Here is a 12,166-nt window from a genome sequence, read left to right as displayed (position 1 = left end):
GCAAACTGTCATCCAGCAACAAGGGGCCAACGTCTCACTCGAATTAAAACTGGAAAGCTTCTTGGCTACTTAGCACATTGAAAGTTAATTAAGGACTCAATGCTGCTTACCTTGTAATCTCGCGATACATTTTCTGATGTCACTGACCCTGAAATCTGACTAGAAATTGTAGCAGCTATAAGCTGTTTACACCATTCCACATGTGATCCTGTAGGACTAAAAGAAATAGTGTGATTACAATAGTTCAAGACATAGGCTCTCAGTGAACAATGAGCACTGACTGGAGATACAGGAACACTTTTTTTGTTTTAGAAAATGAACTTTTATTAGACTAATGGTTACCTTTATATTTAATATAAGAACTGAAATACTGACTGACAACTGGGAAATAAGATTGGCTTCCAGGCTGATTTTACACGAATCAACAATTTTTTTTAAGTTTAAGATTCTAAGCATGGCATTCTCTATCATTGAATCGAATTTTACTCTCTTACAATTACAGTTATATAAAGTGAATATTCTTAATGTACATAGAAAATTAATCCTAAAGTGAAATATTTATCTTACAGCATATGCTTTTCAAATCACTGCCTAAATTATGTACATGTCTAACCACTATGCTGTACCTCTGAAACTAATATAAAATGATATTGAATGTCAACTGTCATTGAAAAATAATAAATCAATGATTTTTTAAAAAGCATTCAATCAATTTCATGTTGGTAGCTTTAAATCCAGAAAATAATGTAATTTCGAGTGAATCAACCTGACTCTTAATGCAGCAAAGTTGATTATGTGATTTTCAAAAGAACAGACCAGAAAAATGATATCCTGTGTCTAGTCATAATGCTACCTTACATTTCTGTAAGTGCTTTGGCAACTTACGAAAGGTTCTTTCAGTCCTTTATTGCATCAGAGCCTCAAACCACGATGCGATAAGACAGAACAGGGACTAGGGAACTTGTTTCTCAAGTGAGAAACTGAGGTGCAGCGGTGACATGCCTCATCAGAAAGTGGCAGGCCTGCCTCCAGCACCACTAGGGCTGGCCTTCCAGAACATGGCACAACCAGTCGTGACCTGACTTGCTGAGCTAGAGAGTGAAACAGAGACCAGCACCACAGATGCTAGCCACTGTCTTATACAAGAACACAATACAGAGAATGGCACCTTCCACTTGCATGGTGCTCTGAAGTGTTTAGCACATTTCCGCATAGCTCACTCCAGCCTCACAGTGACCCATCTTACAGATGAGAAAACTGAGGCCCCAGTGTTTGGCCAAGGTAACATGACTAGTAAGCAGTCAGGCTGTGCTTACCTGCCTTAAAGGACCACATAAGCAAACGAGGCAGAGAGGGAATTAAAAATTGCCTCCAGGGGTTAGGCTTCTCTCTCTACTGGTCAAAGCACTGAAGACCTCAAGCGAAAGGGCGAAAGATGCTAATGCAAGTTTACCCTGCAGGTAGCTTTCACTGTAAAGAATGGTCCAGACCTTTAAAATTCTCAGCACTGATTAAATCCACACTCGTGTGTTGGAAGGATAGAAAAATCTGGATTCCCTAGGCAGTATGCAAAATAACCTAAATAGTAAAATAAAGGTATTTGATGTCCCCTGCTAGTGATCTAACTTGCAGTCTGATCAACATAGCCCAGTGGTTATCTATGGGAATGAAAATATAAGTCAAACGTTCACTGAATGGGCAGGCATTCCTATGTCAAGAATTCATTTACCACAATTTCTAACTAAAAAGAAGAAGGAGGGAAACGGGAGGGATTTTAGTCTCCTTTCTGAAGGCTAAGTCACCTTTATCGCCTGGTTATGGCATACTTTTCTTGTCACGTGGCCTTTTGCTCTGCCACCACCAACCTCTGATTGCAAATCTAACAGTAGGAACCCCGCCTGTTCACCCACTGTGGGTGACTTGTGGCTACCATCTGCCCAGCATCCCTGCCCCCTTTTGCTGATAAGGACACTTCTCTCTACTGTGGGGAATGGCCCCTCCCCACTTCGTAGGCTTCTGTGGAGGAGGGGGTGGACGAAAGGGCGGGGGCTGACCCCTTGTTCCTCTTGCCCCCACTTGCAGGGGCGTGACCCAGGCCAGGCCAATCCCAAGCTTTTCTCTTAGACAGGGCTGTGTGGCTCCGCCCCCGCTGCACGGGAGGCCGCTCCCCACCCCCACCACCTTGAGAAACCCACAGATATAAAGAGTAAGACAAGAAAAAAACAAGAGATGGGGAAGGGGGGCTGACAACATTGCAACTCTGGGTCCAAACGTGCCCGTGGCCATCTTTCACTCTGTCTGCAGCAGTGATGTGTGCCAAGAGAGTTCCTTTCTGGCTTCAGCTGGAAAGACGGTGCTTTTCGTCACCTGCAACCAGAAGTGTCCTGGCCAACATGGTTACAAACAGCGTGCTACCGTGGGCAGCTCGACAGGAGGCCTGCACCTGAGTCCTGTCTCTCACCAGCTAGCTCCGTGACCTTGAGCAAGCCACATCCTCTTGCAGGACCACAGCTTTGAACCATTAAGAGAAGTACAGTATTCACAAGGGATGGGGCAGACCCCACAGTCTACAGGAAAGGGCTGAACCACGCCTGGAGAGCCAGGTTTCACTCTGGGGGTCCCTCTTAAGAGCGTGAATCAGAGCTTGTCACGAGGATAGAACTGAGAAGGGAGGCCATCTCTCCTCTCCCCCACTTTTCTCTTTAGTCTGTGCAATCTCCCTCCACACGCTGGTATCAACAAGCACTTGCAGGCTGGGGGCTCCCAGCCTCGCTTCTCCAACCTGGACTCTCCCTCTGAATCCGAACGCCCATGATCCTAGAAGACAGCTCCACTAGTCAGTCTCAGAGACTCTGCCAACTCAACCTGTCTGAACCAGCATCAGACCCATGTTTCCTAAATCAGGGGAAAGCACAGCCAGTTACCCAGGGCCCCCAGGCCCGAAAGCTGGGGTTTACCTTCGAGCCCACCCCCCACTCCACTCTTTCATCTGAATCCTGTTGCTCTTATCTGATAAGTATCATGAGAATGCACCCTGCTCGATTCCTCCTCCAATTTCCTTTTCCAGGTGCCCATCATTCTTCTGTGTTCTCCTCCTGCCTCGTGAATTTAAGCCCCATCTCTATGCTGATAACGCTCAAATTGAGGTCCGCAGCCCAGATACCACCTCTGAACTCCAGGCTCATATAAACTAGCTGCCTCTGGCACATATAACTGGCATCTCATAACTGATACATCCAGAGCTGAGAGCCTGCCAATCTCCTAAAACTGCTCCACTTAGAGGCTTCTCCATCTTGGCAACACCACTTCCTACAAGCCAGAAACCTTGGGATCGTCCTGGCTCCTTCTTCTCTCGTACCCAACAATCATTATTCGGCAAACCCTACTGGCTCCACTCTACAGGTTTTCTTCAAATTATATCCAGAGCCTACCTACTGCTCCCTTCCTCCACGTCACTGCTCCAGTCTAGGCCACCATCCCATCTCACTCGCATGACTGCAGAAGCCTCCTACCTGCTAGTCTCTCCGTTCCAACCCCCTCTCCTTTCGGTCTGTTGTCCACACAGCAGCCATGGAGATCTTACTGAAATCCACACCAATTAAGTCACTCCTCTGCTCCGAGACCCCCAGTAGCTTCCCGTGACTCTCCACCATCTACCCCTGTGACCTCTCTGCCCCGCTGCTCTCTCCCGAGCTCCCTCCCCACTAGTGACACACTTCTCCTTGCTGATCCTGGGACAGTTTGCTCACACGCCCACCTCAGGATGCACAGGACGATATGCCTAGAAGGCTATCGCCCCAGATATCTGTATGACTGGATCCCTCATCTCTTTGGGGGGCATTACTCAAAATGTCAGCTTTCTCAGCTAGGCTTTTCCTGACCATCTTACATCAAATTCCAACCACTTCCCAGATGCATACTGCCAACACTTCCCACCCTGTCCCAACTTACTTTTTCCCCCTAGCACTTGATCACCATCTAACAGAACACATTCCCCTTGCTTTTTGTCTTTCTCCCACCAAACATATGCTCCACAAGGGCAGAAATTCATGTGTTCCCGGCTTTACCCTCAGCACAACACAGTACCTGACACAGAGAGGCGCTCATATTCACAGGGGAAATGAGTTGAGTGACCAGCCACTCCATAATTTGCTAAATGACTCCCCACCTCCAGTCCATGCTACTGCAGAGCAATCATTCTCAAACATCAATCTCATCCTGTAGCTCACCTGATGGAAATCCCTTTGTGGTCCCTGCAGCTAGTGCAACCATATAATTTCTCATCCAAATCAAGACACTACTGCGAGTTGAAGAAGGACACTATTAATTATACTGCCCCAACCAGTAAATCAGTACCAACCTGGGCCAAAGAGACCACATGGCCCAACCTACCGGGCGAGCAGGTAGTTGTTACAAATGCAGAATCCCAGGCTCCACCCCAGAGACGGATGGACTCCATTTAGGGTGGAACCCAAGACTCTGCATTTGCATCAAGCACTGGCGGTGACTCTGTGGCAGGTTATACAGAACTGTGCCCTGAGAAGCACTGGCCCAGAGGATAAAGGCAATTCCCTAGGAAGGCACAAGGGCCCCTTTGAGATCTGGCCCCTGCCTTCCCAGGAGTCTTCTCCCTGACCAGTTCCCCACGTCTAGCACTACCTGCATGACTACACATTCCACTCCCCACGCCACAAAAGCCCTCGCCACCCTGTCTAACTTCTCATTCTTCACCATCCAGTTCACATGTCAGCTTCCTCAGAGGCCCTCTCTTACTGCCAATACTCACCGACCCCACCCCCACCCCGCCACCACCACCACTAACAAATAAATGAAGTACCCCACCTCCGTCTACCCACAGCGTAGCAGATCACAACCGAGGCTGCAGAGCTTTTTAGAAACTACTAACTCCTGGGCCTCCCTGTGAACCCCCTGAATCAGAAGCCTCAGGAGTGGAGTCCAGCCACCTGGAGCTCTTGAAATAGCTTCTCAGATGATACACATTCACACCCCATCCAGAGTGGGCGCACGCTTCCGTGTTCACCCTACCCTCTCACTTATCACAGTCGATTAAAACTGCTGATTTGTCTTTTTTTACTAGCTGGTAAGCCAGAGAGCAAATATTCGCTTACTTTCCAAGCCCCGAGACATTGTAGAGTATCCACAATGACTGAAATCCTGACCATTCCAAGTAGTCTTAGCTGTGATTAGTTTTCAGTGAAGCTGACCACTTGGGTGATTCACTTATTGAAACACAGTGTAATTACCCTGGGGTAGAAACAAAGGGAGTGTTTCTCGTTCTTATGCCTTTGGAAACTCCCAAAAGTTCATCTCACTGGTGGAAGACAGGCAAGAACCAACATCTGAACTTGACTGAAACTTGACCAAGCTGTCACTCTTGCCTAACTTCACGCTGCTGTCAGTGACATGGCTGAGATATGGGAAAGCTGGATACTCTGGGAGTGGAATACCTGCCCCTTTTGCTGGAGGCGTTAGGGTGGCCCTCCCAGTTGGACGTGGTCAGAGTATACTTCTAACTGATGGATCTTAGTCTTACAACTGCTGAGAAGCAGTAGGTTTCTGTGTTCACGAAAACAATAAATCGGTTCCTTCCAAGAGTGAAAAACTGAAAGTAAACGATTGTGTGTTCTCCATCAGGAGCCGTTTGGACGTTTATCCTCCCAGTTTTTCAAATCAGGGTATGTTTGCCTCCATCTGCACTGGCTCCGATACCCGCGGGGTTCCGCACCCCCTCGCCCCAGTCCCAACCGCAACATCAAAGACCCCAAGCAGCTGCGGCAGGATGTTGGTCTTCAAATCACACGGAGGCAAGGTCCCTCTACAAGAGGAGAGGCCGGGTGAAATGTTGTCCCCAGTAATTCGTGGCCCGGGCAAGGCCAGCTCGGGCAGTTCCAAGGTGCCGTAGGAAGTGGCAGGGGAAACGGTTTGACAGCTGCCAAGAGCCCTCAGGGGTGCGGGGAGCTCCTGCGCGCGAGGCGGAAGTGAGCCAGGTGCCGGGCCCCGGGTATTGGGAGGGGATTCTGGGGCCTCCGGAGGGACCCGGGAGGGGACTCGGGAGGGGGACGCCGCACCCCGGCAACCGCCCGGCGCGCGGGTCCGGGAGTCCGGGCCTCGCGAGGGGCCCTTGGGAGTCGGAGCGCGGGAGGCCGCGGCAGGCCGGGCCCCGCTTACCTGTCCAAGGTCTCCACGCTGGGCTGCCGGGAACCAGCGGCCGGGCCCCCCGCAACCCGAGGCTGCCTCCAGCTGCCCGCCGGTCCCGGGCCCGGACCCCCGGCACCCTCGCCACCCGCCGGCGCCGCCGCTGGCCGGTCCATGGCGCGCCGAGCCCGCCGCCGCCGGGGGGAAGCCGCAGTCAGGAGGGGAGCGGCGCCTGGAAGGTCTCGCCGCGCACCTCCTGCGCTGAGATTCGCAGCCGCCGGCTCAGGCGGCCGCCGCCATTAGCTGTCACCTGGTGGCCCCGCTTACCCACAAGGCCGCGCGCGCTGGGGTGGGGAGGCTCGGGGGTGGGGCGGGGGTGCGCTGCGCGGGCGGCTGGGGCCAGCGCTGGGCCCCCCCACCCGCATCAGCCCACCTGGGAGCCCGCCGGGGGAGCCGGGACGCGGGGCAGAGGCCTGCGGGCTTGAGCAACCTGGTCGCGGCCCACGCCACTTGGGGTCAAAGTCTACAAAAGGGTGATGCAGAACGTGCTTTGCGCAGGAAACTATTACCAGATGGACTATATAGATTCAGGGTGTTTAAAACAAGTTTAGGGAAATTCAAGGATTACAAATGATTTGTTTTCATTCAATTTGTCGTCCCAGAAAAGTTTTGGGGTGGGGGAAATTCAGACCCCTGGTCTTGACATCTCCAAGCAGGAGCAGTTCCATACATTTTAGCAATTCCTCCCCACGCTGTTCCTCCCTCCCTCCCACAAAACCCACCTCCCCAGCATCTGTAGGGCAACCAAGTGTTCTGATGCAGCCCTCCCCCTCAGAACTTCTGCCCTTGATTTATATTAAGACTAACATTTCACTTCTGTTGGTTAAATCACCACTATGAAAATCAAGTCGATATCTGATGATAAAAGCATTTAGGACATTTGATTCCTGGACTAGACTTATTTCCCTGCTCATTTCACTCCAGTTCACATATCCAACTTCTCATCCTCTGTCAACTCACCCTGATTTTGTTGGCAGTGATGACCAAGCCCCTTGGCCTATGATTACCCTGGTTATGGACAGCAGGCCTAGGGCCCTGCTAAAAAGCAGACCTGAAGACATGGAGTTTCCACTTCCCCTCCCACACCCATTTTGCCCTACCAGCTTAATAACTTCCAACTGAACCTTTAGGATGTGATGCTTGAGCCTCAGCAGCCATCTTACATACAAGATGGGGTGAGCCTGGGGTGAAAGGGAAGCAGGGTGACGATGGCTGAGAAGAAGGACGGGAAGATCTCCAGACACACTGCAGACCTACCTCCTGCAGTGTCCTGGTTTTCCAAAATTGTTAAGTCAAATGTTTAACCCACTATTATAGACTGAATGTTTATGTCCCTCCTCCTCAAATTGACATGTTAAGCCCTAATTCCCAATTGATAATATTTGGAGATGAGGCGTTGGGGAGGTGATTAGGTCATTAGTATGATGGGATTAATGCCTTTATAAGAAGAGACACTGTGCATGAGCAGGCACCAAGGAAAGGCCATGTGAGGACACAGTGAGAAGGCAGCTGTCTGCAAGCCAGGAAAAGGGCTCTCACTAGGAACCAAACCCTGCCAGAACCTTGATCTTGCACTTTCCAGCCTCCAGAACTGTAATAAAATAAATGTTTATTGTTTAAGCCTCCTGGTATATGGTATGTCGTTATGGCAGCCCAAGCATACTGACACCCACTTATAGTCAAGTACTTTCTTACAAGGAGCTGCAAGCATCCTAGCTGCCTTGAGATTTCTCAGAAAGAAAATGTTGAACTTTTAAACATATTTTAAGGACCACATTCTTTGAGGAGGATTGGGCCAAAGAAGAATTCACTATGACACTATCAAACTTTCAGTTCAGCTAAGCAAACTTAGGACTTACAGGACAGTGATAGAATGTGACATATCCCTGCCTAAGAAGCTCACAGTCAAGGGAAGGAGACAGACACATTAACAATGACATTACAGGTGGGTAAATGCTATGATTTGTGGTGAGCATGCAGGCTGTGGGAACATCTAGTCCAATCCATGGGGGCTTGGGGGTTTGGACTGCACTTGGAGAAGTACTACTGCATAGTCCCTCTGTGGTAGACTGTACCTGCAAAGACAGCTTCAGTAATATCCCCCACCCACATGCTCTTCTGCAATGTGATCTTACACTCCCACATCAAAAGGTATAGTATAGTCTATGTCCCCTCCCTCTGAATGTGGACTGGCCCTGTAACCTCTTTTGATCAATAGAATGTGACAGAAGGGATGTTACATCACTTCCCAGATTAGACCTGAAAGTATCTGCAACTTCCACCTTGACTCCTGGGAATAATTTCTTGGACTCAGCAGCCATGCTGTGAGAAAGCCCAACCAGGCACATGGAGAAGCCCAGGTAGATGAGAACCAAGGCTGTCAGCCTCCAGCCACAGCTGAGTTCCTCAGGCAGCAGCCAGCCATGTAAGTGAACCCATTTCAGGCCTTCCAGCTATTCCAGAGGCCCAGCCAACACTATGTGAAGCTGGAGACTCATTCCAGATTTTTGAGTAATAATAATTTGTTGTATTAAGCTACTAGGTTTTAGGGGGGTTTGTTTGTTTGTTTTGGTACAGCAAAGAGCACCCAAACACTGTTCTTGGTGTCTAGCCCAGAGAAGTAATCCCCCCTTTTTAGTGCCCGTCTGCCCGCTCAGCTGGGAATCCAGGCCCAAATCATCCCCGCCCTGTAAAGAAGGTGGTTCCCCCTATTTGGTCTGAAGCTCTGGAGGGCCTGAGATTTTTCCCTACTAGAAAGCTAAAAAATTTAGCCTGCCACTGCACTTTGATACTCTGACAGAGAACATGAAGTCTCTGGGTCAGAAACAAAGGCGATTTATTATTCACAGCCAAAGCAGCAGCCAGGGCATTCTCTTGGACTCTTTTCCCCTCTTGACCTCCTTTGTCCAGTAGGGGGCCAGATGGTATCTGCACATGCAATGGGGTGCATGACAGAAGAGGAATCCCAAATGTGGGGAAGTCTGATCTTCTATGGGGTTGCTAATGGCCAGTCCATTCTCCCTTTCAGAGGGAGCAATTGCCTTAGAATCAAATCTCTTTACCTTTACTACACTGAACTGGCTCCGTGGAGGGAGACTTCTATAAGTTTTACTATGTGGAATTGTCTCCTTATACCAATGTTCTTAACTTGGCTATACATTTAGTTGCTCAGAGGACCTGGCACATGCAGAAACCTGACATAGCCATGGAGAATTGTTTCCCAATACATGAGGGCCCCAAGCCCCTCTGCCCTGCAAGGTTCCACCCAGAGTTGTTGGGTTGACCATCTGCCTTCCCAGGAATCACTTAAGGGGTCAGCTGTCTGCCTGTGTGGTGGGAGGCAAGGTGAGGAGTGAATTGTCAGGCCGATGCTGGTGAGATACTAGAACACCAGCACTCAAGGGGCAGGTGAAAGGAGAGGAGCCCTGGAGGAGCTTGAGGCATTGCCAGAGATAAGGAAAAGAGCCAGGGTGGAGAGAGCCTGGGGTCAAGAGAGTAGAGGGTTTTAATGAAGGAATGATTCAGAGTGTCAAGTGGTGCTGAGACATCTGGTAAGATGGGGCAGAGAAGTGGTCCCTGGAATCAACCATGCGGAGGTGGTATGGACTTTGATGAGAACACTTTCAGGGGACAATTGGAGCGGGAGGTGAGGGTTCAGAAATGACTGGGAGGGTATATGAGTCAGACTTCTCCAGAGAAACAGAATCTATCTCTCTGTCTCTACCTCTATATCTATAGAGTCATGTGCCACCCAATGATGGGGATATGCTCTGAGAAATGGGGAGCTATGCGGTTTTGTCACTGTGCAAACATCAGAGTGCACGTACACAAACCTAGATGGTCTAGCCGGCTGCACACTCAGGCTATACGGTGCAGACTATTGCTCCTAGGCCACCAACCTGTACAGTATGTTAGTATACAAACCAACATGCGATTAAATCGAGCACAAAAATGATGCAATCAACAGAGGCAGTAAACACGAGATGTACGAGGCTGCTGCTGGTGTAACACGACATATTGTTTGATGACAAACTTTTTTCCTTGTAAGTAGAAAGAGGACACTCTAACACAATGATAAAAAGTATAGCACAGTAAATACATAAACAAGTAACACAGTAAGTTATTATCATCAACAATTATGTACTGTACATAATTGGATGTGCTAGACTTTTATACAACTGGCAGCACCGTGGGTTTGTTTATAGCAGCATCACCACGGACACGTGAGTAATGCATTGTGCTGTGATATTACTATGGCTACGATGTCACTAGGCAAAAGGAATTTTTCAGCTCCCTTACAATCTAATGGGACCACCTTCGTCTATGTAGTCCGTCTTGACCAAAATGTCATTATGCAGAGCTTAACGGTAATGAAATTTATCATGAGGAATTGGCTCCCTCAATTCATGGAGACCAAGAAGTCCCATGCTCTGCCGTCTGCAAGCTGGAGACCTAGGAGAGCTGGTGCCGTGTTTTGATGACCTGAGAACTGAGGAGCCGATGGCATAGATTCCAGTCCAGGTCTGAAGGCCTAAGAGCCAGGAGCACCGAGGGCAGAAGATGGATATCTCAGCTCAACAGCCAGGCAGAAGGAGAATTCCACCTTCCTCCACATTTTTGTTCTATTCTGTCCTCAGTGGGTTGGATGAGACCCCACCCCCACCCCAGCCCTTGGGGAGAGGGAGAGACATCTGCTTTACTCAGTCTGCCGATTTACCAATTCAAATACTAATCTCTTCCAAAGACCCTTGCAGACACACCCAGAAATAATGTTTAACCAGATATCTGGACATCCTATAGCCCAGTCAAGTTGATGCATATAATTAACCATCACAGAGGGGAAGAAAGGGAGACACTGAGTGTAAACCAGTTAGTCCCAGACCTTTGGATTGCATGGACCAATAAAATGAAAACAAAGAACAAAAACAAAACCCACAGGGATCTCCCAACCTGAGAGGGGCACCGGATGTGAAAGCATCAGAATACAGAAAATAAAAGACATACTTCATGCACGCAGGAGCCCAGCACAGAAGACACTGCATGCTCAGGAGCCAAGCCCGAGAGAAAACTGTGCTCTGCAGGAGACTAGCAAGTGAGGCACAGCAGACCTGGAAGGGAAAGAGAGCCCTTTCTCCTGCAGCATCTCTGCAGCACTCTCTACAGACAAGGATTGACATTGTGTCGGTTGGTAAGGGAGACATATTTACAAAGCCCACTTCCATCACAGAGCAGTTAAGCATGGGCGGATTTAGAGCTGAGAGGCAATGGAACACCGGGGCAGAGACTCACAAACTTGCTGGGTTGGAAGACACACTACAGTACTCACATTTCTTCCCATTTCCAATCCACATCCCACTGGATGATTGAACTCCCACTACCAGATCCTGTCAGGCACTGCTTCTACAGGTGTAGAGGTGAAGAAAGAGATTAAGCATACTGTTGTCCGAAGGCTCAATCAATACAACACCAAGGTGTTCCAAAGGAAGCTGACTCCACAGTCAGTGATGAATCATTTCAATGGCATCTATTTAAGGATGCAATTGGACCAAAATGCAGGCATTGCCTAAAATAGTAGTTAAACACTTGGTGCTGGACTAGCTATAAAAAATTACCTGGGATGCCTTTTAAAAAATTAATAATTTTCTTCTTTTTTGGAGCAGTTTCAGGTTTATAGAGAAATGGAATGGAAAGTACAGAGTTCCTATTACTCCATCACAGCTCACCCTCCCCTAGTTTCCTTTATTGTCAACATTTTGCATTAGTGTAGTACACTAGTTACAACAGATGAGCCAATAGTGACACATTATTAAGTGAAATCCATCATTTATATTAGTGCTCATTCTCTGTGTTGTGCATTCTGTGGGTTTGGACAAATGGGTAATGGCATGTGTCCATCATTATAGTATCATCTAGAGCATTTTCACCGCCCTAAACCTCCTCTGTGCTCTGC

At 48.8% G+C, this 12,166-nt stretch overlaps 1 protein-coding gene across 13 annotated transcripts in view; it reads right to left on the bottom strand.

Annotated features, from left to right (window-relative positions):
• MTMR1 (myotubularin related protein 1) overlaps positions 1–6,499 on the bottom strand; it is a 61,866-nt gene extending 55,367 nt beyond the window's left edge. For all 13 annotated transcript variants that reach the window (XM_074324106.2, XM_074324107.2, XM_074324108.2 and 10 more), the window contains exons 1-2: positions 6,190–6,499; positions 111–216 (exon numbers count right to left, since the gene is read on the bottom strand). In XM_074324106.2, the coding sequence (XP_074180207.1) occupies positions 111–216; positions 6,190–6,332 (249 nt within the window). In that variant the 5' untranslated portion in view covers positions 6,333–6,499. The remainder of the gene's footprint in view (positions 1–110; positions 217–6,189) is intronic.
• Positions 6,500–12,166: the final 5,667 nt, after the last annotated feature.

This window comes from Rhinolophus sinicus, chromosome 18 (genome assembly GCF_057876585.1).
Source record: "Rhinolophus sinicus isolate RSI-liver-muscle chromosome 18, RSI-T2T, whole genome shotgun sequence".
Classification (NCBI taxonomy): Eukaryota; Metazoa; Chordata; class Mammalia; order Chiroptera; family Rhinolophidae; genus Rhinolophus; species Rhinolophus sinicus.
The sequence above is the reverse complement of the archived record's forward strand: the minus strand, read 5'-3'. Positions and strand labels throughout refer to the sequence as shown.